The sequence below is a fragment of the Arctopsyche grandis genome, chromosome 3, assembly GCF_051622035.1.
Source record: "Arctopsyche grandis isolate Sample6627 chromosome 3, ASM5162203v2, whole genome shotgun sequence".
NCBI lineage: Eukaryota > Metazoa > Arthropoda > Insecta > Trichoptera > Hydropsychidae > Arctopsyche > Arctopsyche grandis.
In genome coordinates this window covers 17,885,871-17,912,189 of record NC_135357.1, presented here as the reverse complement: position 1 = coordinate 17,912,189, position 26,319 = coordinate 17,885,871, and the positions used below count along the sequence as shown (strand labels likewise).

At 33.8% G+C, this 26,319-nt stretch overlaps 3 protein-coding genes across 4 annotated transcripts in view; all 3 read right to left on the bottom strand.

The window, feature by feature from the left end:
- Positions 1–15,662, bottom strand: part of LOC143909139 (DNA-binding protein D-ETS-6-like) — a 32,332-nt gene extending 16,670 nt beyond the window's left edge. The window contains exons 1-3 of the mRNA XM_077427040.1: positions 15,646–15,662; positions 15,289–15,443; positions 8,513–8,812 (exon numbers count right to left, since the gene is read on the bottom strand). Coding sequence (XP_077283166.1) covers positions 8,513–8,812; positions 15,289–15,443; positions 15,646–15,662 — 472 coding nt within the window. The remainder of the gene's footprint in view (positions 1–8,512; positions 8,813–15,288; positions 15,444–15,645) is intronic.
- Positions 15,663–15,787: 125 nt separating this feature from the next.
- Positions 15,788–16,915, bottom strand: Trs23 (trafficking protein particle complex subunit 4-like protein Trs23). The gene is made up of 4 exons (XM_077427783.1): positions 16,828–16,915; positions 16,574–16,756; positions 16,225–16,503; positions 15,788–16,141 (listed from the first exon to the last, which is right to left on the bottom strand). Exons 2-4 carry the CDS (start codon positions 16,746–16,748, stop codon positions 15,942–15,944), a joined length of 654 nt encoding a protein of 217 aa, XP_077283909.1. The 5' UTR covers positions 16,749–16,756; positions 16,828–16,915; the 3' UTR covers positions 15,788–15,941.
- A 1,179-nt stretch (positions 16,916–18,094) lies between these two features.
- Positions 18,095–22,581, bottom strand: LOC143909682 (WD repeat-containing protein 26). 2 transcript variants are annotated; one of them, XM_077427776.1, is made up of 10 exons: positions 21,818–22,581; positions 20,975–21,140; positions 20,712–20,896; positions 20,401–20,638; positions 20,194–20,327; positions 19,992–20,109; positions 19,783–19,911; positions 19,568–19,704; positions 19,280–19,496; positions 18,095–19,203 (listed from the first exon to the last, which is right to left on the bottom strand). In XM_077427776.1, the coding sequence occupies exons 1-10, from the start codon at positions 22,012–22,014 to the stop codon at positions 19,033–19,035; spliced, it is 1,692 nt and encodes a 563-aa protein (XP_077283902.1). In that variant the 5' UTR covers positions 22,015–22,581; the 3' UTR covers positions 18,095–19,032. The 2 variants fall into 2 exon arrangements, with proteins under 2 accessions (XP_077283902.1, XP_077283903.1); XM_077427777.1 differs by lacking the exon at positions 21,818–22,581 and adding an exon at positions 21,599–21,731.
- Positions 22,582–26,319: the final 3,738 nt, after the last annotated feature.

Sequence of the window (26,319 nt, the reverse complement as noted above, 5' to 3'; positions counted from 1 at the left end):
ACATGTGCGCGCATTCTGGTGGGGGTGGCGTGAAGCTTGCGTGCAATGGGACGTGCTTTGTGTACATGTAGAAGCACGTATGATATATAAACTTTCGAGCACCGGGTAGGGTTTCTGATTTCCCGGACTTTTTCAATTCCCGGGACACGGGACGGACCCTGGGATCGTTCGGGATTCCCGGGATCCCGGGACACGTGTAAAAAACTTTTTTCAATTTTATATATATTTTATTACTAAAAAAAATAATTATGTATTTACAAAATATAAAAAAAGTAAATAATACATGATACATCTATTAACTGGAAAAAAACTATTAACTTGGTTTTATTGTTAAAAGGGACGAATTGTCGGTTTTTTCTCCTGTCAGTATGTATATTTTAATTTCTTTTTTAAAATCGAGATAATTTTTATTTAAGTTATTTTGTATATTTGTTTTTGATAACTCCTTATTTAATTCTTCATTCATCGTCAAACATACAACTGTTTCATATTCATCCGAATCTAAAAGAGTTTCTACCATTGTGGAATCGTCAATACAAGAAGGATATACTCGCTTCATAATAGTTTCACTCTAGGATACACATTCGCTTTTAAAAAAATCAAGTTTCTGGCTTCCTCTTTCTTCGATTTTAATTTATAATTCTCGGAATAATTTATCGGTAAAGTTAAGTCCTTCGGTATTGAGATTTTCCAAAAATAGAATTATAAGAAACGATTTTGGCCATTATGCTCATAAAACTTCTACGTTCGGGGAATGCGCTGTATTTAGTGCTAAACAACAAACCTTTTGAGAATATTTTACAATTCTTTGTGTATTTGATTTATTATTTCTTATTTATTCTTGTTCGTTTACCATTCATACATATGAAGAGCGGGTAATATATACGGGTCTACCTCACGGGACCGAAAGTGAAATGGTCGAAAAAGCAAATATCGGAAGACAAAGATTGAAAATCGAAAGATCTTAAGTCGAAAGATCAAAAAATAGGGTGCATGGTAAACGGTATTATGTACATAGATATATAATATATATCAGTGGCATGCGGTGAAATTATCTCTCTTTTTGTCAAATAGCCTTGTTTAATGTGCGCGCGCAGGATACGGGAGGAAAAGCCTGTTCCTCTTGTTCCTGTTGTATCCTGCTCGCGCAAATTAAGTGAGGATGTACGACGGTGGGAGAGAGACCTTTACCGCACGCCACTGATATATGTACATATATACTAACCATTTTTTATATGTATGCATGTTAAACGAATATTTTCGACTTTTTCACTTCGACCTTTTCACGACACCCAGTATATATGTACAGATATATGTATATCAGTGGCGTGTGGCAAAATTCTCTCTTTATGTCTGTTCCTGTATTCAGGCTGAACAGGCTGTTTCTCTTGTATCCTGCCCGTGCACATTAAGTAAGGCTGTACGACAAAAAGAGAGAGAGTTTCACCGCACGCCACTGATATATATTATATATATACATAGTACCGTTTACCATGCATACGTTCTTTTCGATCTTCCGACTTAAGATCTTTCGATTTTCAATCTTTGCTTTCCGATATTTGCTTTTCGATCTTTCGACTTTCGATGCAGTGAACCAGACCCTTAAAAATCTCGCCAAAAGACGTGAACGGGTCTCTAAAGTGCTAATATGTATGTTAACCGCTTCGACGCCCAGCCGAAGCGCTGAGCGTATAATAGATACGGCTGTTTGCGCCGTAAGGCGCTTTGGGCAGCTAAGCGGTTAATAAAAATATAAGAATATGTAGTCGGTTAGGTACATATGTATCATATGTACGTGTGTAAGCCACCATTCAAGCGTTCAGTGTAAACTCAACCACTCTACAGTTCCGCCAAACTGACACCATAAAATGTCGACTTATATATTAAGTCGTATTCCAAGTAAAAATTATAAATCATCATCCTAGTCACAAACAATACGAATGATACAATTGATTGCACTATGGCCGCGACCTTTTCGCAGAAGCTTCTCGGAGCAAGTGACGAAACGTCATCAGACACAAACCACGTCTGCTGGGACGTGTCTGAGCTGCCAGATGCCGTATTGTGCAACTTGAGAGGCGCTGGTCGCTGCGTGTGACGTCACCGTTACGAAGAAGCCGGCGTGAGTTTTCCCGCGAGGCAAGTGCGTCATCAGCGTCAGTGACGCGAAGTTGCAACTCCAGTACTCGTTCTCGTTACCGACCCCATTGTCCGCGGTGGATACACGGCCTTGAAACACATACCTGCCATGCTAAAATGAACTCCAAAAAAAAAATTCATTCACTAAATTCAACTCGGCGTCCGGCGGCAATATTTTTTCCTATCGGCACGGCGCCTCAGCGATTTTATCGTATAATGGGTGCTTATGTATACCTGCGCGTGATTTGTTACCTTCTCTTGATTATTTTATTAACAGCTCACCAGCCACTCAAAACCGATTCGATCAATTCCATATTTAGGCAAAAATTAAATATTAAAACAGAATGTGAAGACCATTCAGTTCTGAAATAATAGTCTACGCTTAGAATAGTCCACCTAATTAATTATTAATTTCTAGTATCCTAAAACTTTTTCAAAATAAACTTTAATGGGATTTTATTAGTTATTCTTTTTACAATTACGTTTATTTTCTTTCTCTTTAATTTAATTGTTTCTATATACATTTTAATATCTTCCTTCTCTTTCTTTGTATTTTATATAATTTTCTACACGAGAGCTTAAATGTTCCCACCCAACTCAAGTGCATTAGATGCCGCATTTTGTTTTCTACTGTTGTGGCACGTAATAGTTTGATCGTTTCGTTGCCTGTTGAAAAGGGCATAATTTCTCTGTAATAATTTCGCCTGTTGAAAAGGGCCAGATTTCTCGTATATTGGATTTGTTTAATCTAAAATATACTGATCTGGTTGAAAGATTGTTTAATTTAAGATCGTAACGTGTTATATTATTTAATATTATGTTTTATTTTATTATTATTGTATTTTTCTATTTTGTTTACCCATAGCGACTATGGATTACAATTTACCGTCAAATTTTATAACCCGGTAAACGGTTTTTTTTTTAAGATTTTTCCTAATACCGGTATACCGATATTTACCAGTATATGAAAGAAACGTATTTTTTCGTGGAATAGAATGTGATTCGTAGAAACGCCTTTCTCCTTCTCTTTACTTTTTTCTTTCAGCTTTTCCTAAAACTAAAAACTAGAAACAGCAAAACCAACAAGAGTTCGATTACACTCAGCTAATAAATAACTAAAAAAAATCAAACTAATAGGAAATAAAATTAAAATAAACCACCCTCAAGCCTGATAAACTATTAAATTCATGGCATATACCTAAATGCATTAAAGTAAATTCGAAATAATAAATAAATTTCATTTTTTTATTATTAACCAATCATATTTATTTATTTAAAGTTTACAAGGGGACCAGGTGACGATACCGAGTACTCTGCTTATATCCTGCTTGCACACGCATTAATAAGGGTGTGCTATATAAAAACGGGGAAATGTCCACGGTAATCTACTAGTATGTACGTATCTACATAAATACATGTATGCATGTAGGAAAGATTTTCTAAAAAAATTGTGTATTTTTACCATATTGTTAACACTGTCAAAATATATGTATGAAAGAAATTAAGTATCGATGTTTTTAATTTCACGCGATATACACGAACAACTACATATTTATCAACAAATTATCCTCAATACGATTTTCCTCCAGTAAACATACATTTACATACATAATAAAAACATGACCAATTATTCACACCTGTTCATCGTTATTAACGGAATCAAACGCAAAACAGCAAACTACATAACAGATATAATTAACTAAAGATCATATACACTAATTTTTCCTATACAACATACCAAAAATACATTAATCCAAAGTGCACGATATAACACTAATGAGTAGACTCCGGACCCAAAGCGCGTCGTTTATTGTTCAATTGTTGTAAATGCTTTGTTAAAGGTTCACCGAACCGGTTTTTTTTGCACTCTAGCTTTGTAAATAGAGCCAAACCGCCCCGATTCCTGGAAAAAGTACGGTCTGTATCCGTAGTCTACTGATGAGTCACGGAAAAAGCAGGTTGCCTTTCATTCATGATCTCGAAAGTCGCGCAATAAAACTTTAGATCCGTCAATGACCAACAGCTTCCGTTATATACTTTCATCTTTCAGTTAGAATTGTCGATATGAACGTGGAAAGGCAACATGTTAAAACGCTTATACTCAATTAAATATATTAGTGTTCCTCGAATCATTTGTTACTCATTCGCTAACTAACGAACAGATGCTTCCAACTTTTTATCATACATTAACACCATAATATAGTAAGCTGATAGTATGTCCTAACATTAAATATAATACATATACATAAATATCCAATAGCCAAATCATTAGATTGGTTTCTCAGAACAGACCATTACTCAGAAAATTTTATTGGTTTCCTGTATTTTTTTTTTCAATGGTTAAATTCTATTTATAATACACTGTAGAGTCATTTGCAATACAATTCATAACAGTATCAAGCTTTATAAAGAAGAAATTTGTATGTCAATATATTTCAATAAAAATGAACTAAGCACTTAATCTAATATATAATTTTGAAAGAGACTTTGTATGTATGTTTGTTTGGTTCGTAAAATCCTTGACGTTCAATTTAATAAAAAAGCAAATGAATATTCAAATAAATTAAAATAAAATAAAACTATTCAAATAAATTTAACAAGATGTTTACTATTAGATTAGTCATGTTTAAGCGGTTTATATTACAAATACCGAGCGAAGCCGGGTAAAAATACTAGTATATATATATTTAAAATCACTATACCTTTCCAAGCTCCAAATAATAAAAAATAAATCCCTAAAAATATTTTATAATACACCCATTTATACTAACTTGAACAAAAGCATGGCATAAATAATAATCCGTTTATTACAGACATTTCTAATAAACTAACCAGTAGATTCTATGTCAGAATCACTAATAACTAAAGCCCGGACCCTGAGGGGGCTGTATATTGTTCAAATGTTGTAAATGCATTGTTAAAGGTTTGCCGAACCGAAGGATTTACAACAATTGAACAATAAACGGCACGATTCCGGTCCTACCTCTACTAATAACCATAATAACACATTTGTGAAGAGTCTCGGTGATTACAACAAAATGTCTACACCCTTCAGGTATAAAAACAGATTACCTAAACACAATCTGCTTTAGGTCATCGACTTTAGAGAGTCTTTAATTAATATTATGTATTAGATGTATTATGAGCATTTATAAGAATTGTAAATAGGTTTTTGAGCTATTTTTCCTATTATGCTATACATTAACATTGTAATAATATAATACTATGATTACTAACAAAATTAAATTAAAATTGTAAAATAGAAAATGATCAGTAGATCAGTAGCTATTAAAATAGATATAAGATGTATTGTAAACATAATTTAAAATAATAAAAGGTTGTGGCTCTTTGCAGGTACTATATCTGCAAATTATTGGCTATTTGCAGGTACTATATCTGCGAATTATTGGCTATTTGCAGGTACTGCATCTGCGACAGGCGCAAAGCCTTCTGAGCATGCGCGTGAACTGTCACTGTCAGCATGTTTACTGTTAAAATTTTGTTTTAAGCCTCTTAAAATTTAGTTCAAACTCGTAAAGTGACGTAGAGTAAAAAATATAATCCAAATTAGTTAATATTATTAATTATTAGAAAATTATTATCATATACAACGTATAATACCTACATACAAGTACAAGCTGCTAACTAGCTAAATGATATAAATCTATTATAATAACGTGTGAAATTTGCCTCGTGTATAATGAACGATTGATTAAACAAGTCTAGCATACATTAAATGTAAGAAATTATAATCGGATTATAAGTTCACGCGCATGCGCAGAAAGCTTTGCGCCTGTCGCAGATATAGTACCTGCAAATAGCCACAACCATAATAAAAAGCATTTAAAAATCAAAATCACTATAAAATTTGAATTAATATGAGTGCATTTCACTAAACAAATATTTAGAAGCAAACAGTTATGCAACACTGTTGATTTTAGGTCGTACATAATAACTCAATAAGACTTTTTTGTTCGAAATTAAATTCCCCGGAACGAGTGCAGTTGCTCATGCGATGACTGTCTTCTATGTTTCATCGCAGCGCAACATTAAGATTTGAGATAGACTCACTAGTATAATGAGTATATCCAGATAATTTTCATTCATAAAAGATAAACCGGAAGGTGAATCACACGCAACGTACATATAATGGTAAGATCGCACATGTCGCTTTCGAAATAATAAATCGAAAAACAAGCATTCAAACATCATTAATTCAAGTATACACAAAACACGATATATCATCAATTTCTCGGAAACTATAATACAATATATAAAAGAGTCATAACAGAAACATCTTTCGGTGCGCTCTTCGTGTACCCAAGAGCCGGTTTAATTTATTTCGTTTGTTCATTTGAGGCGCCACCTACGAATTGTTTTCCATTCATTGAAACGTCGGCGTAACTTCTGGGAATTTCCGTTACTCAAAAGATCAAAATTAGAAGAGTTTGCGGGGCGAAACACGTCGTCATACTCCGACTGTGACTTGACTATCTGAAATTAGAGAAACTGCGAGGACGGTTGTCATTTTCTTGACGAATTTGTCACCAGTATCTGTTAAATGTCCTTCGGTCTGACGCTTTGCCTCTCTCCAAATTTCAAGGATTTCCAAGAAATTATTACCCAAAGATAAGACGATAATTTTAAATCAAATGTTCTCAATTTATGCATCACGAGATAAACAATATTTAATGTATCTACATATACATACATAAATTAAATGTAAATACGTATGTATATCAGTTATCGACAAAGTATATAACCAGTTGTAATATATTTTAACTGACTTTTAGATTATTCTTATTCGAATAAAAAATAACTACAATAATAGTAGATATATGTTTCTACAGATAAAAATACGGTTTCACCGATGCTCCCCAGTAATTATACATTAGCTTTGAGAGTTGTTTACAGAGGTTCGGTGATTATTGCGCACAAAGCGATCCTGCATGCGTCACTCAAATATCGATTACTGAACTTCGGGCACCGGAAAATTCCATCCATCTAAAATTCCACGCGAACTATCCTACTAACGAGTGCCAGATATTCAATATCGACGATTGTCGTGTGCGCGATTGCAATGTACGAAATAATCCGTTTTCCGTTTACAGAATGCTTTAGGATTCAAGAATGTGTCAATATTACTTACTATTATGAATTATGGAGATGATTTTCATCCAACAATGACCTTGAATGAAGAATGTGTTCAAAATAAAAATGTGACTTTTCGACTCAACTACTAGTTAAATGACGTTTTCACGAAAAGCTGTATATCAAAATCAGGTCACATTTAAAGCCTATTTTCTGTGAATCAAATTCAAAAAGTGAATGAAAGAAACGGAATTTGTATTCCGAAGTATACATACATATTGATTGATTCATCATATGAAATGATCATATGAAATAACTGCGTGGGATAGATGAAACATATTTTAACTAATCATAATATATTGCTACTAGTAAATACAATTTGACTGTAACATATACATATGTATGTATAAAAAAATCTTTAAATATTATTTTCTACTAAATCATCTATTTAAAATTACATACTGAATCAGAAAGTAACTAAATTTCAATGGAAAATGAAATGATTTTCCAGAATTCTTATATGATTCACATAAGAAATTTTCACTTCAATGAAAATTTACATATTGACCTTGCCATATTGCATCGTCATGACGCGATGCAGTAAAATTGGAAAATCCCAAACTTACTAACGAATAAAAGAAGAATTTGAAAGAATTTGTAACAATATATAAATAAAAAATCTCGAAGTCGAATTTTTGTATGATCACAAACTTAATCTATTATTACTACGTACATACATAGTATACATATAGATAAAGTAAAAATACGTTTTTTGTAATTGTACACTTACATTTTCTATGTGCATAATTTAACGATTATACATAAGTTACGGGAATCACGACAATTTTTATTTTTTATTATCTTAATATACATATAATTTCGAAAGAGACTTTTTATTTATGTAAGTATTGTTGGTTGAGAACTTCGTTTCTATGCCGACAATTCAATTGGTTGAATATTATATTTTTTTCGATTCAGATAAATTTAATAAAAAAACAAATGAATATTTACTATTAAATTCGCCATGTTTAAGCCGTTTATATTACAAATACTGAGCGAAGCCGGGTAAAACAACAGGTAATATATAACTTAAATGCTTGATTCGAGACATTCCTAGGCTGTCTGAGATATAATTGAACTTAAAAAATAGTTTTATACTCTCTAACTCAACTACACTGTAATCATATATTATATACAATACCAATACTTGCAATAAAATAAATTTAATTTCATGTTTTTTTTTACATTTTTACAAGTTTCATAGAATTCAAGAGATGCATACCTTTGGTTGCAGATAAATCTGCGTCGGGATCAGCGTCCGTATCAGAATCTGAACCTGCGGTGGAATCGGGTGACAAGGGTCTTCCTGTAGCACTATGCCTCAACAGTTTGAGGTGTCTCCGAAGAAGACGAGCAGCTCTCGGTGAGCCGGCTGCAGTTCGGAGTGCAGGCCCGCGCAGGGCGCACAGCGCAGGACCATCTTCGGGAAACTGAGAAGGCGAGGGTGCAGGCCGAAGCCCCCACTGTCGTGTGGACCACGATAACCACGATCGTACATGCTGTGACTTCCATTCCCAAGGATCTACAATCAAATGTCAACCTATAATTATCAAAACAATTCAATTACGAACTTAAACTATCAACCACTTTCCGTCGGGAAAATCGTTTGTTATACATCAAAAATTTATATTTAAGTTGCTATCTAAATTAGTATACATTTTATTATGTGCAAATAAAATCCTTCTGATGATTTATGACTTTCATAGTAAATAAAACATAATCACAGGTCACTTGGTGTTTGGAATTTAAACTTCTAATAATATCATACAGATATCTAAGGCTTTTGAGCTACATTTAAATAAATTTTAAACATTTTGTTTATATGAATATTTTAAAATCACTACTATATATACATATATATATATATATATATATATATATATATATATATATATATATATATATATATATATATATATATATATATATGTACATATTAATATGTGCTATTTATATACATACATACATTCATACGTATATGTATTTTTTCTAGTTATAGATATCTATACAACTAACACAATGGTATTAACCACAGATAAATAAGAAAATGAACTAATAAGCAGATTAAAGAGTACAAAATTTGACTTTCAAGATTTTTAAACTATAAACTTTAAATTCAAATGATTTGTAGACAATTAATCGTCTTCGAAAACATTTCTTTTAAAACAGTTATTTCCGCAGCATCAAAAATTATCTCATAAAATAAACTCAAATTTCAAAAAGTAGAAATTACACCGATTTCTCGCATATTTATTTTATAACTGGAAAAAGTTTTAGTTAGAACAGAACGAAAGTTATCAAAGATATATATAAACACATTATGTATTATGTATTTTCATGAAACTGTTTTCACTTCATTAATTTCCTTAATTTTTTTCGTACAATTTATTCATACTTTTTAGCCATTTAAAAATAATCAATATGATTTTAATTACATTTATAATACACCTGTTTAAAATTTGATTGCAATCAATATTCGTCAACGCTGAATTGCACATTTGGTCGAACGAGGAAAATCTTTAGAAATACATTTAAGCCTACCAAGAATTGAAGCATGTCCTTCGATGCACAAATATTATGTTAACCAATCTATTGATTCTTCGAAGTTCGCTATCGAAGCAATTTTCAAACATTTATTAAATAAGTGACACGAAATTTTCACCTGAAGGCACCATGACCATTTCGTTTTGGTCCTCGACATCGCTCCCAGCATCGTCTTGTTCACTGTCGACACTGCCGCCGGCATCTTTGCTGGACTGTCCATCTCCAGGAGTGGTCAAATCACACGACTCCACCCCAGTCTCGACACTGGAGCAGAGGGCCGCTGAAGAGTTGTCGTCGTAGACGTCGGTCAAGTCGGCGAATAGGTCTTCAGCATCATCGATAGTCGGCAGGTGGTGGAGATGGTGATGTTGGTGGTGGGTGGTGGTGGTGCCGGCCCACAGCGGCTCCAACAGCAGCAGCTCCTGCATGTGATCTCCTGTGGGCTCCTCGTCAGGTGCGGCTGAGTCTTCGGCCGTCTCTGAGGAGCCACGCTCCATGCTGCCATTGCTGGCCGCTGATCATCAGACTCGACTGATTCATCCGTCACTCGAAACTCCATAAAAACACCAGTACGCGACCCACTGGCGGACACATTTGTTCGCAGACACCGGTGAGTAACCAATATACACACTGATTCACCGAAAAATTAAAAAAAAATAATGTTCATCCGATTTCCTGTTCCGCTACAACGGCTGCAGATGCTGAAATTTAATGCACCACCAATTTTATTACACGTGCTTGACACCTGCACTACAAACACCACACGTGGAGATAACAAGTTCAAGCAAGTAACGTTCTTTATAATTTCATATCGATATGAAAACTGTTCGAAAATTATCATTAAATAAACAAAGATTTAAGTTTTCCAATGAGTTTGGAAATAAGTTCATTTCCGTCATTTGAAAGATCAAAACTTGAATAATGAGAAAGTCATATGCTATGACAAAATTTCACAAATTTATTTTTAAATTCTTATAAAATATAAACATGTTATGCTTGAAACAATTGAAATATTTTTATATAAAACGTATAAACATAAGAATGCGGGAAAAATAATATATCTAATATATAATTTCAAAAGAGACTTTGTATGTAACTACATATTGTTGATACGAAGAAAAACAAATGAATATTCAAATAAATTTAATAAAACGTTTACTATTAGATTGGCCATGTGTAAGCGGTTTATTTTACTAATACCGAACGAAGCTGGGTAAAAACATTAGTGTACTACATATATATGTACATATATAGAAAAGTTGAATACAATTATATACTCGGTATTTGTAATATAAACCGCTTAAACATGGCTAATCTAATAGTAAACATTTTATTAAAATTTATTTGAATAGTTTTATTTTATTAAAATCTATTTGAATATTCATTTGTTTTTTTTATTAAATTTAATGTTACGGATTCTATCACCCAAACCTTAAATATATGTATACATACAAAGTCTCTTTCGAAATTATATATTAGATACACATCAATAATACACCTATAACCAAAATTTAAATCATTAAAAATTTAATAAATGCTTCAAGTCAAAAAAATTAAATGTTTATTTTTTTTCAATTTGTTGTTTACACTGTAAACGTACATTATATTATAAATCAAATTTAAAATTGCACAATAAAAAAATATTATATTCGAATTTAACTGTTCACATGCACACGTACATGAATAAAATTATAAATTAAGAGTATGTTTTATGTTTTCATTAAAACGCTTCATTTTTATTCGTATTTTATAACTGAATGAAATTTCAGTTTTTTATACATAAATCCTGAACGAATTGAACTTTGATATTAATTGCTTTATTCACATAAACTTACGTAGTTTTAAAAAAAATTAAATCAACACTTTTTAACACTAAAATTGCACTTTTTCGCACCGTATTGTCATACCTTCGTGTAAAATTATATATGATATTAATTATTTATTCACTCTTATTTCACTATTTTCGCGATTTAGCGACGGTGGCACCCGTTCGCCCTGGTAGCTAACTGTGCAGAAACTGACAGGCGATTCAAACAATTCGCGGTTAGTACTGAGTCACGCATCACCTGAATCACCCGAAGACCCCCCCCTGCACTACCTGGTCGCTTTTTGGCGGCAAACCGACCGTGATTCATGAATGAAAATTGAAAAGCAAACATTACGATACGATTTCACGTGAAATTTCCACGAAATGTACATTAACACTCGTGCAGCATAGGTAGGTACACACCGAGATTCCACGATACATTAAAATTATATGCTTAGAAACACACACCCCTTTTTGCCGTCTTGTTTATCAAACACACAGCTCATTCATTTATATTTTTTTACCAATCAATTATAAATAAGTAAATCTAAAAAAAAATATAAATAAATAAACGTCCTTCTGGAAAATCATTATGTGGCGTAAAATTTCGGTCTACGTCACGGGCCCGAATGCGAAACGCCCGAAAACGCAAATATCGGAAGGCAAAGATCGAAAATCGAAAGATCTTAAGTCGAAAGATAAAAAAGGGTGCATGGTAAACGGTACATACTCACTTAATTTGCGCGAGCAGGATACAACAGGAATAAGAGGAACAGGCTTTTCCTCCCGTATGAATGTGCGCGCGCAGATTACGGGAGGAAAAGCCTGTTCCTCTTGTTCCTGTTGTATCCTGCTCGCGCAAATTAAGTGAGTATATACGTGAGTATGTACCGTTTACCATGTACCCTTTTTTTATCTTTCGACCTAAGATCTTTCGATTTTCGATCTTTGCTTTCCGATATTTGCGTTTTCGGACGTTTCACATTCGAGCCCGTGAGGTAGACCCGTAAAATTTGTATATTTATTTTTTCAAATCAATGTGAGTTTAATCATTACGTTCAATCGCTATATAAATTATATATTTGCATACATAAACGAGCTATTTTTAATATTCAAGTTGTTTTTTATTGAATTTACAGTTCAACTAGTATTGTACCCGATGACATGTCATCGCATGGGTGTTGGAATGTGAAGTTATTAAATAAATAAAAAAAGAAAAGAAATGTGTCGGTCGTGTGTTCGATTCGCATGTGGTCGAATTTTTTTCAAATAACTTTTAAATATATTTAATTTAATATTTACATTTAATTGATTAAAAATGGTAGAAACTACCTACATATAAACAATATAAAAGAAAAATAGACAAATTAATTAATTAATGAATTAATTTTTATTTTATTCAATCAATCTATGTACACTCGTCATTACAGATCGCTCCAATGCGACGAGTGTACTATACAGATCAAGAATCACCAAATTATATGTATAATTATTACATAATTCGAAATTATACATAACATCTATGATCAAACATAGCAAAGTGCATTGCAAACATCGTATACCTATACAAGGCGATCAACAAATATTTATACAATACGAATTTTTGTACAATAATCATCCACAGAGACATCTATGGAGAGAAATCCAGCGAACCTTGAGATATAAAATAATAACTCAAGATTTTGCGAGAGAAATGGGGAGGGAAAGCCAATTTTGCAGGAATCGTTTCAATGAAAATCAGAAAAGTTGGCAAACTCTGATAAGAAACGACCAACCTGGTCACAAACTAAGGTCTGACCAGCAGCAATCAGTCTGATTTGAACACTGACCATAGCAAGATATGCTAACCACTAGTCCATGCTGCTGGTTTAAATTAAATAAATTTTCAATAGATTGTTATTCAATTTCAATTTTTTTTAAACGCTGTCAAATTTGATATGCAAATAACTAGTTGTTATGCTACATACATACAATGTGTCACAATGTATTTTTCTATCCGTCACGTAATAGGGTTTTCCCAAACATTTATAAATTACTTCTATGGACCACAAGAAGGATAAAATACAGCTGAAAATTTTCCAGTTCATGCAGCTATTTCTATAAGTGTACAAATTGAAACACTTTTTATAACATCTAACTAATTATAAATATGAAGCGGTTCGTTAAAAAATTGTTTGTCGATTTTTGTTTAGATCAACTCTTGACTCATTTTAACACTAACATTCTAAATTTGTACGAACCGTGTATTAAATATACAAATATGATTGAAACGGATGGACAACTAAACTGAACAATGATCAACGGAATTAGTGGATCCTGATGCGACATTTCAAATAGTCTATGCAAATCGATGACTCAAAAAAATCAATTACTGGTTAAAAATTAATTATACAATCAAAAAGATCGTATCATGCGAAATTTACATACACATATCATTGATATTGAAGTATGTAACCTTCAACTCTATTTCAATATCGTAATCATAAAATCAACGTACTAATATGAAAGCTCTTCGTACGTATATAAGCAAAAGCTTCGACGACATGTTGTAAAAACGTCGATTTTAAATATGTACATTGCTTAAATTTTTTATCGAATGTTATAAAATGTCTTATAAATATGAGTTTAAATTAATGAAACATATTATTAACCAAATTGAGATCGATATTGAAATTTTGGCAATATATTTGGTACATCCTGTAAGATTTCCCTGCCAGTTTTTTTGCAATCGCGTCAAATTTTTTATTAATAGAATTGACAGAAAAAAAGGAGACCTCCCATTCGCCACACAAAATTTCTGGGTGTTTCTTTTAAACTGTTTGATTGGTTGAAATCCATCGTTGGGGACGTATCTAAAAAAGAAGATACGCCATCAAGTAAATGCTACATTGCTTTTTTATTTTTGTCATTCGCAAGATTTGCGTATGAAATCGTAGACGAAATTCGCAGAAGTCAACATAAAGTGACTTGGTTGATATTGGAATTATTTAAAAAGATGTTCACCAGACGCCCGTTCTTAATGGATTGTTAAATTATTTGACGCCAAGCTAAGCTTTCAGCAGAGGTCACCTTTTACATATACGCGTATGTTTTTACAAATGTACATACATACATAATGAATACCTATATATGTATGTATGTACATATATGCTAACATTTATTTAAATGTAATAAAATTAAAATAAAAACTTTTAAATCCTAAATGGCAGCGAATTATTGTTGGCTGGTTTATTTTTATGATTTTCCCGGATGTTTACTTCAAAAGATTATAAAAATATCAACAATAATTCAAAACCATTTTATATATAATGACAATGTACATATGTACTTATGTATTTTTAAGTACATGTGCTATTGTGATACATTCGTAAAATAATCACTTTCGAGTTCTTGGAAAAGTCGCAATCTTTCAATTCATAATTACACATCCGAACTCCAAATTTAGAACATTTTCCAACCGCAACTTCCTAGCCTTGGGCAATCTGGTTAGAAAAGATCTTCTCGGAAACACTTTCGGCGTTATCGAATTCAATTTGATTCTTCTTCGGCAGCGAATAAAATGGGAAATTTAATGCACTTCTTATGTATGTACATGGAAACGAAGTAAATCTAGCTCAAAATATGATAATTTTAAATTGTCGTTTTACACTCAGTGTTATAGGAATGTTGCCCTTTCATGTGAACCGTTAATTGTTGTCCGCATATTTCCCACACGCGCCATTGAAGAACCGGGTTTTTGGAGTTAAGGAGTATTGGAGCACACTTAGGATGCAATCCATCGCCAGAAGCACGAGAAGACGCTCTGAGAATCGCATGAGGAAAATCTCGATGAATAATATCTACTCGCAAGCATTCCTGGAACCTGACGTCACAGCGGATACAGGACACTTCCGTGAGGACAGTGCGCGTTAGTGATGGTATTACTAAAACTATGGCACAGTAATTATCGATCAATCATGTACCGTTTTTCAGTAAGTACGACAAGATAACATTTATATAATTACTGAACACATTCTAACATGTCTACTTATTTGTTTTCAGCTGGGATTAAAACTTAATATAATACATAAATAAATACTTACAATAATATTCAATTTCAGTATTGTAAAAAGGTTGGGGAATAAAAATTAAAAATATATTTTTTTTTAAGAAACATTTAAATTTTTAATCAATTTTATTTCTTACAGTGATAGTATGTTTAATTATCTTCGAATATAATATGTATAATTTCCTAAATACATGATACTCATATATGCCTTAAAAATAATAAAAATATACAAGTTTTCGTATGTATCATAAGTTAAACACTTGCAATTCCAGATTTTTCTACCGTTTCAATCATGGTTTGTAAATTGGTTTCAAATAATTCACATCTAATGGGCATTTCAAGTGAATAAAACGGATTTTTCAATGCATAATCAGAGTAAAGTTCATATATTCTTCTCAATATAATATCCATGCCTGGTTGACTCGGTTCTGTCACGACCATAAATTTCACACCTACAAGATTAAATTCATTTTAATTACTAAAACTACAAATATGATTAAATTTACAGCCTCCGTTAATTTTTTTATCAATTCACCTGTTAATGTTTGAAAACAATATAATTTGAAAGTATCTGCCTCCAATGTTTCTATTCCTGAGCTTTTAGGCTCTGGACTCAGTTGACTAGCGATAGCAAACAATGGATAAAACATACTAGCTAAAAATATTTTTTCATTGGTGGTCATTTTTGGACGACCGAATTTAAGATTCAATGGATAGTTTTCTTTCTTTTCCAATATTTCTAAAACATCACGTCCATCCTCTGTTTGTTTCTCTATAACTGGCACTCCATTCACCGCGAGCAATACATGTCCGACTGAAAGACCATTGGCTAATAAAACTCTGTTTTTGTAGTGGAAATGTCAGTTTTACAATACGATACAAACCATTTATATTATCACGTTGACCAAAAGCAACGACAATCTTTTTATTGTCTTGAGATAATTGCAAATCTAATGGATAGCTAAAAGTTTTCTCAGTTTCCACACGGGGCATATTATGCTCTTGATGAAATATCAAACCACCAGACTTGCTTACGATGTAAACACCGTATATCACCATTTTTGCACCTAAAAAATAATGAAAAATTACATTGATACATTTAAATCGTGTAAAATATGAAACATATATGATGACGTACGATATATATACGACTATGATAATAAACCAAGTTTACGCTAAACCTGACAGTTAAAACTGACATTTGTGGCAATAGCACCATTAAAATCATCCATAACTCATTTTCTCCAAAAATGCTATTTTAATTTGTTGAATATATTTACACTATTTATATCTCATGAAGGCGTAATTTATATTATCATTCGCACTCGTAAAAAGGGTAAATTTTGTTCCTCGGTAAAAAATTACCAAAAATATACTTGACATAATATATTTAAAATTATTGACCAATAAAGGTCTATTCATACCTATCCAGCACGAACCGAATCCTGCAAGTACGGACAGTATTGTTTAGTACATTCTATATGGACGCGCATGAATGCGTAAATGCGGATGCGCGAATGGAGTATGCATACGTCCATATAATGTACCAAAGAGTACTATCCGCACTTGCAGGACACCTGCAGAATACGGGTCGTGCTGGATAGGTATGAACAGACCTTAATACATACATTTCCATAGTTGAGCTAATTCGTAGATATTTTCGCCTTTAGAGACGATTTATAGCTGTTATAATATAATTTAGTATTGTCTCAAACTCGCTAGAATTTCTTTGAATAGTGGACAGATGCTCTAAAAGCATTTTCATTGTACATATCATAACCGATGAAACTTCTCTGTAGATAATATTGTAGAATCTTCTTATCAGAAAACATTATAGCGGTACAGAAAATGAGACTTGTTAGGTGGTTTAAAACGGTTTTTATAAATACTTGGCGTCACATTACATGCTACCAACCTCATCATTAAATTAATCAATCAAGCATGCCAACTTAATCATTCAAATATGCATTCTTCTCTCGGCTATAAAACTAAATCCTCAACATTTAAAAAGTATTCCATATTCAACGATTTCTCTAATTCTGATATTTTTCGTTTGATCGTTAAATTGGTTGTTTCCAAATGCCAACCCTATATGCGATATCGATGCCCAATCACATATTTTTACTAAAAGGAAATGAATTATCTGTATAAAATATAATGACCTATGTACATATCTGTGAAGCTAGTGTAAAATACAATATACTTGCAGTATTGTAAGGTTTAGATTTTATCCTAATTAATTTCTATATTGCGTCCATTATACTACCAAAACTTTATATGTAATTACTCTTTCAAGCGAAATACCAAAACGCACACATAAAAATGAAAATAAAAAAAAATCCATGGTCCACTTTATTCCAAACCATAGACGAAGTTGGTAATTATTGTAAAAAATAAACATTTATATTGTCATCAAATATATGAACTTTTATTTATATGCACATTATTTCAATAGTGATCAGAAAACTCACAAATAAAATTAACTAAAACTACATACATATAATACATATATGAGATATTATTCCAACTTCATATATGCTACAAATGTAACTACCTTCATTACCTTCAACACCACATCAAACCTCCATTGAAACTCAATGTTCATTTATTGCGATATATTTCACAAGATGGACAAAACATTCCACGACAGACATAAAATTCGATAGCCAACTCTTTCACATTACACATTGCAAAATATTTATTTTAAATTGTCTTGAAAAATGAAATTACAGGAAGTTGCAGACTTAAATTTTGTAATAAATAGCTCGTTATAGAATGGAACCGTTCGTGCAGCATATTCTCATATTATGACAGACATTGTGAGTCTAAGTGATATCACCAAAATATTTTATAATTATATATGTAAATTACACATAACATAGCATTAAAAATACCCAATTTAAAATATATAATGTTAGTTTCCCTTACTACATGAGATGTTTCAGTAGTCAATCAAAGCAAACAATAAAATTGTCTTATCGTAACAATAAAACAAAATACCTACCTACATATGTCACTAAATATGAAATTGATAAAAAATAAAAGTAAATTTAGGGCCGAACAAAAAAAATATGCATTTTTAGTATTGGATTTTAACGTAACTAAAAATTTTCACTGTTGAAATATGTCATATTTTAATTTGGCATAGTCATAAAATTAATATTCATATACTCATTATCATAATTTTTATAAATTAATTCATTTTATAGTTCGTACACTATATATATATATAGATTTTATAGTTTTTTTTTTTATATAATAAAGTACACTTCAAATTTTCATCACTTATTTCATAATGATTATTTTCGATGAGAGATATTTAATTCTAATGGCGTTAGAAGTATCAGTCATGTATAGCGGCAGAAGCTGGACCCCATAATCGTACAGTACAATCATCAGAAGCACTTGCCAAAAGTCCATGATATACAGGATTCCAACTAACACAGTTAACTGTACGACTGTGACCGGATAATGTCGCAATAGGCTCCTCTCCACGTATATGCCAAATATAAACCTGCAACACGAATTTAAATAAATTTATATATTGTTATCGATTACAAAAACAAAAATTATTCTAACCTAGTAAATACCTTGTTATCTTCGCTACCACTAGCAATAAAGTCCTGATTGGCACCTCCAAAACAACTATGAATAGTAAAATGTCCTTGACTAAGGCCTCTGTATCTTCGAACAAGCGCACGTGCACTAATATCCCATAAATTAACACCTTGGGTAGCCACGTTTAATAATGCTAAAGTACCAGAAGGATTCAAATTAAAAGCCATTACGGGGTGCTCTTCCTGAATTCTATAAAATGGTAAAAATTAAAATAATACTGTTTATAACGACAATCTGATGAAAGTTTCATCGACACCTACAAATTACTATCTGTGAGATCTTCAAAGTCATAAGATCGTACTCTATGATGTGTATCTGCAGCTAGAACTGTTCGACCGTCAGCAGGACATGCCAAGGCATTTACTCTAACACCTTCCCAACTGTACAAAATTGTGCCCTAAACAAAGCATTAAATATTATAATAAAGCACACAATTGCCTGATAAGACGTAAAATAATGAAATGTCATTATGTACCTCCAAATTACATTGATAAAATTGTCCACGCATTCCACCTGTAACAAATTTATTACCATCACGATGCCAAGCAACCGCAGTTAAACTATCATCTCTAGAATGGGACATTTTGAAAGCAAGTTCATCAGTCTAAAAAGAAGTTCATTACAAAATAAATTACCATAATTACATACATATATGTATACACAGAGATAAAATCGTAATTTGACCTCCATATTCCATATCCAAAGTTCATGGCAATCTTCAGGACCTACTACGATAAGATAATTTGAGTTTGGACTCCAAGCCAAAAATGACGCTCCAAATAAATGTCCCTCCAAAGTTTTTCTGCAATAATAAGAAAAGATGCAATATTTTAGTCGAATTAGAAAAAAGTTTCATTTAAAAAGATGAAATAAACTCGAGTTTAACCTTTGAGTAAGTCTGAGCGTTTGTGGATCGACATCCCATATTATAACAGTTGTGTCCTTGGAACCGGTGGCAAGTTTTAACCCATCAGGTGAAAATTTACAAAACCAAACTTCATCACAATGATCATTTAATATCTGAAAATCGAAACGAATCGAACGGTAATAATGATTAAATCAAATTGATAAAACAAAATTTGTATATACACACTTGAATGGGGTGCATAGGGAAACGCTCTCTAGGGCAGTTGTGATCTTGAAGTAAGGTAGTGTGAAGCGGAGATGGACTCGTAGGAGCGCTAGTGTGATACCGACAACGCTGTGCTTGCAAAGCCAAAGCCTGGCCGAGCAATGCCATCAGTCTCGCCGGAGGTAACATAACGCGTGCAGGCAAGTGATTCTGCACACGTTCTAATACCCGGCCTCTTGACACAGCTCCCGCTCCAGTCCTATAAAGCACAAATTTAATGTTGAAAAACCGGAGCTCACTATCCATCACAAAATTTCACAGTAAAATCGCACCATTTAGTCCTATGATACAAATCACGATTGTCAGAACACATCATATAGGAAGATAATTGGTGTACACGCGGCGTGTGATGCTGCAACGGGGTCAATTCGTTTCGTAAGACATGTAAAGCATCCAAAGCTCTACCCGCCTCTAAATATTCCAAGTACTTTTGCTCTAACAATAAAAACTTCATCTCCTGAAACAATTCATTCACATGTACAAAAAATCCATTCGGTTTCAAATGTTTATTGACGGTGTACGACGGTGGAATTACCACAAGACTATTAGCATCTACGTCGTTTTCTAGAAGCTCGTGTAATTGTTGCAAGTCGTGGTCGGCCTTCGTCCAGTCACCTTGGAGAACGTGTTGTCGAAACGTCGCAGCAGCGGGATGCTCCAAATGACATCCGGATTCTTCCATCAGCTGGGCGGCACTTCGTCTAATCGAATAAAATGAAAAGCATTACAATTTTGAACATGTCGTACTTTCGAAACATAGAAAGTAATTTTTTTTTATTATATTATTTGAAAATATTTTTTCTTTTATTTTAGAATATTCGTAATACGAGAAGAAAACAAAAACAAAATTAAATATCAATAAGCCATTATATGAAATGACAGTTTTCATGCACACTTAATTAGCAATAAATGTGAGAAATAAAATTTTTAAAATTCGACATTTTGTATATTTTACTGATGATGAAAATAATCGAATATGCCGATTCAATATTGGATTCAAACGCGTTCCAATTTCAAAGGTGAACAAAGGATATATTTAGAAGGAATAAAGTGCAACAGAGTGCGCTTTGTCCAAAACGATGATTTGCAACATTTCAACAACAAAGGCGAGTGCATTCAAACAAACTCGAAACGATCTGCCGAATGACTATACACGCACGTATCTTCGACAAAGAGACAGCTGGCGAAGCATCACAGATGACAGTGTCAAATCGTTTGGAGTGGCCCTTTGTCTGGGTTGAAGGCGCAAATTCCTCATGGAGAAGTGTGTCAAGTTTTATTTATATAAGCGCAGGAAGAGAGGGGGAGGCGGAGCGGGGTATGGGGGGGGGGAGAGGGAGCGGGGGGTGGGGGGTGCGGGGTAGATGCGGATACTAACTCGAGTCCGACAGATTTGAGGTGTTGTCCTATGAGCCTGACTATCTCTTGATTGGTCTGGTCGAGCTGCAGGCGGTCGGGTGGGGGCGCGGGGGCGGCGGCGTTGGCGGAGGGGCTCTGCGCGCCCCCTCCGCCCCCTCCCCCTCCCCCTCCAGCCTCGTCGCCGTTGACCTGCGGCGGCAGTCCGTTGCGATGCATCTGGGTTTGAGTGAGAGTGTTGGTGTTGGTGGTGGTGTTGGTGGTGTTGGTGTGGGTGTGTGTGTGGGTGTTGGCGAGTGGCGCGTCGTCAGCGAGGGCAGTCGCGGACGAAAGTGGTGCGGATGCGGGTGCGGGTGTGGACGCGGACGCGGACGCGGACGTCGAAGTAGTCGAGTTGGTGGATGGCTGCGGCTGCGGCAGCGATAGCGACGGCGAGCTGCGGCGGGTTCTCTTGTGGGGGGGCGGCGGCCCCGCCTCCAGGTCTGCGTCGGAGAGCGAGAGCGCGGCGGTCAGAGGGCGCGCGGGGGCCGCGGGGGGCGCGCGACACCCGGCGCGGGGGCGCCGCGCGCGCAAACGCCCATCTCCCCCCGACACGGTCTCGCCGAGCGCTCACCGCTCCTTACGCTCACCGCTCTCACCGCTCTCACCACTCCTCGCCCCTCGTCCCCTCTTCCCCTCGTCCCCTTATCCCCTTATCCCCTCCCCGCTCAGCCGCAGCGACAGCAGCGACGATGACGTCCCGTTCCGATCCGATCCGATCCGATCCCCTCGCCTCGTCCGACACCCGACACACCCGCGCTCGCAACTGTGTAGAGGCGCGCACGCACTCACACACTCGCAACTGCACACCGCTACACTCTACACTCGACAGTGTACAGTGTACAGTGTACGGGAGCAGGTAAATTGGTCGAATGCAATACACCTAAATCAATTCACCTAATGCAATTCCACTAATGACGCTTTTACCGAAAATCTATTGACCTAATGGTAAATTCACCTAATATCTTTATACCGAATGACACATTCACCTAATTTCGAGTTTCAAACCAGCAGTAGCCGAGTTTCAAACCAATAGTAGTAAATTTTATTATTTAGTAATTTTTCGACGCGATATCAATAGATGGCGTAGTAACATAGACAGATAAATGTTATAACATTTCTTTGCAAAAAGCCCTTAAACTCTATATACACCATATTGCGCCCGACAGAAGATTTAAAAAGGATTTCCCACCTAATGGCGAGTGAACTAAATTAAGGACATTGAAAAAATTAATTGCTTTTGTAGCTTTGTATTATCTTTTGCTATATATACTATACTATATTATATAGCAAACATTGTACATATTTACAATAAAATTTATGATAAAACAAAGTAATAAAAAGGAATCAAAAAAGATATACAGATTTTTTTTATTGTACATATATTAAAATTGGCTTTCCAATCATCAATATTAAAAGAAGGTGAGAAGAAAACGCATGTATAATAGACAGACTAGTACAATTTCTACGATTGATACAATTTCCATAATAAATAATTAATAATTTTAAATATACGTAATAAATATAAATTATGATGAATACATAACAAATATAAATCAGTTAGTAATTTATACGTAGATTGCAAAACACAATGAAATATAAACAATAATAGCAAGACAAGAAACAAGCAATACAATAAATAATAAATAATTTATTAATCAAGTTACAGAAATAAACCAATTTATAATAAACATTTTCATATAATAAAAACTCATGAGTGGTATTACAGATGGTCAACTTATTACAGACAACACAGAACACATATATTCTTTTCAATATATGAATAATCAATATGTAAAACAACTAACGTTAAAGAAAATTGACTATTGTATCAAGTCATGTAATAAAAATACTCTTGTGTGAAGCTATAGAAGTTTTTTACAAAAAATTTGGTACGTATATAAACGAAAAGACGTTTGCTAATTTCAATGACCATCTCTTCTCCACCGATCATGGTATTTGGTTGTTCTATTAGTGACACCACACAGACCCTAAGTAAATAATGATTTCAATCAATAACTGTAGCTTGTGACATGTCTAATTGTTTCGCACAAAATTTAATGCTTATCAGCTCATTCACACAGCGATAAATAAAATTTAACATTGGAAAGAGTTTAAAAATTTGAAGCCGCATATTTTTTCGAAATCCTTTTTTAGTTCAGAATTTAATATCACATTTATAATTGGGTTTCAAGCGTGGAGCTAGGATTCTAAACGTACATTAAATCCAAATTTCAGTTCTAAATATACTAGAACGAAAAATTTAAAAGTAGCATAGTATAAGTAATATTTATCAATAAATTATGGAATTCAGCATTTTTAATCTTGACATATTCTCTAACGCAGATTGCCTCCCTGCGACGATAACTGTGAACGAAACAGCTCCCATATCAAATTTTGCTAACACAAATGTGATACTGTTCCATTAGTTGTCGCATAAATCTACTAACAACAAATTTAGGATATTCTTGGCTCGATGAGTAGGACCAACGGGTCCTCAGTAGTTTCCACAGTTATTCCAACCCTTTCCTCTTCAGAAATAGTTTTCCAATGTCTAAAAAAAAAAATCATTACCTTAATTGTTCCCATGTTATCAAAACTTAATAAATAAAATAAGTAGGGTGAAATTGATTATATTGAGTAATGAAATGTTTCGTGCTATTCTAAGATAATGTGATTGCAATTGCGAAATATAACTTCACTTAAATCATACGTGTACTTCATATTAATGGTTGTGGTTGGTGAGAACAACTGCGGGAAAGCTTTGCTAGCGTTTAATTATTACATTAAATAAAATAGTGAATTTGGCATTTTTCTAAAGTACAATATTCTAAATGAATTATTAATGGTATGAATTATTTCAAGTTTTATGGAGTGATTTGGCATACAATATAACTGTATATATGAAAGTATTGAATTTTGACATGTTACATTTCAGCACAAATAAAAGTTGCATATTATATATTTTCTTGAAATGTTCATTATGAGTATAACAAAAGTACATTTAAATGATAAAAAAGAGCCTCGTAAAAAAGGCTTCATTTTGACTATAGAACAAATGTACGACTTTTGCCGTGCAGAATCAACAAGACTTGAGTATGCATTGCAAAAAATATTTTGATTTTTCAATGGAGAAGTTATCTGAATACCAAAATCCGACATTTTGAGCAATCCAGATGTTAGGGTTTTTTGCAGACACGGGTTGTCCCTTATATTTAGATATGAATTTCTCTAGTCCACCGTATTCGATTTCCTGGTCTTCTTTTAAGTACTTTTACAACATTTTCACTGTTCTGGTAGGATAAACAATCTGCAGTATTATTAATGGTATCTGCATCTAAAACAATACAGCATTATAAATAATTGTACTAGTTCAAGAACGTATTATTTACACAGTTTCATTATGATTTTATTGATGTGAATAATTTATCTCCTGAGTGATATCACATTCATAATAATATAACATCATCAGTGATTATAATTACTTATAGGTAATGATGATAGAGTATGAATTAAAATATGAATAGAATGAAAAATCAGTCCCACCGTATCTAAAGTGGGAGGTATAATTAATTCAACATTCGTGTACATATTTTGATTGGCCAGTATCGCAATATCCTGGGCCCTGGGAAAATTAATTCTGGGTCCTATGACAAATTAAAAAAAAAGATCTTAAAAATATATTTTAATGAGTTAAAAATCTATCAGAAATATTATAAAAGTACCTATATGTTAGTTGCTATTTTTTAATTTAAGATGTCGGCTGCTCTGCTGTCCCTTTCTCCTTCGTAGTGTGCGTGGGATGCGTGATGTGGAAAAAAGGGAGGAAATTGTAAACCAATGAAAACAGGGCGTAAATCTGTTTATGTATTGCGACTGTATTTTGTATAAGTTATACAGAGATCAAGCAGAGCAACCGAGGAAAGGGGGGGAGTAAACAAAGAAAGCAGAAAGCACGCGTGCCTTTTGAGGTTAGCCACGCGTAGCTGGCTACGAGTTGTTGAGTAGCTGCCTTCTGGACGACAACTGAGACAGACCCTCTGCAGACAACTGCTTCCTCTGGCGCACACCGCTATACTGGCGATACTGGAGCTGGTCGCTGGTCGCTGGTCGCTGGTCTCCAACTATCGTCACAACCCATCACCAGTGGCCGAGCTGGTGATTTCGGTGGCGACAAAAACTACGTGTTTATGCCGAAGCCGTTGGCGCGCGACTGTCAGTCAGTCTGGGGTGGCCAGCACAAAAATATATCGGACAAATCGTGGAAAATTCTCGAGAAAGTATAATTTTTTTTTTTTAATATAGTGAATTGATTTTTTAGCATATAAAATCGACAACATCAAAAGGACACAAACACTACATATGTATATCATATCAGGGGTTTATAACTTTTCATGGTTATTGTGTAGTGAAAAGACTGATTAGCTTTAATACTATTGCATAAATCGCCACCCCATGAGTTTTTTTTATATTTTAAATATTTGT

Excerpts from the sequence above, each read along its gene's own strand:
- Trs23 (XM_077427783.1), bottom strand. The coding sequence starts at position 16,748 with ATGGTGATATACGGTGTTTACATCGTAAGCAAGTCTGGTGGTTTGATA. Across the intron at positions 16,504-16,573 it reads TCAACGTGATAATATAAATG|TCGGACATGTATTGCTCGCG; the intron begins GTTTGTATCGTA and ends ATGGTCTTTCAG. Across the intron at positions 16,142-16,224 it reads TTGTTTTCAAACATTAACAG|GTGTGAAATTTATGGTCGTG; the intron begins GTGAATTGATAA and ends TTAATCTTGTAG.
- LOC143909682 (XM_077427776.1), bottom strand. The coding sequence starts at position 22,014 with ATGCATCGCAACGGACTGCCGCCGCAGGTCAACGGCGACGAGGCTGGA. Across the intron at positions 20,897-20,974 it reads TAGATGCTAATAGTCTTGTG|GAGATGAAGTTTTTATTGTT; the intron begins GTAATTCCACCG and ends GAATTGTTTCAG. Across the intron at positions 19,912-19,991 it reads TTTGGATATGGAATATGGAG|ACTGATGAACTTGCTTTCAA; the intron begins GTCAAATTACGA and ends ACTTCTTTTTAG.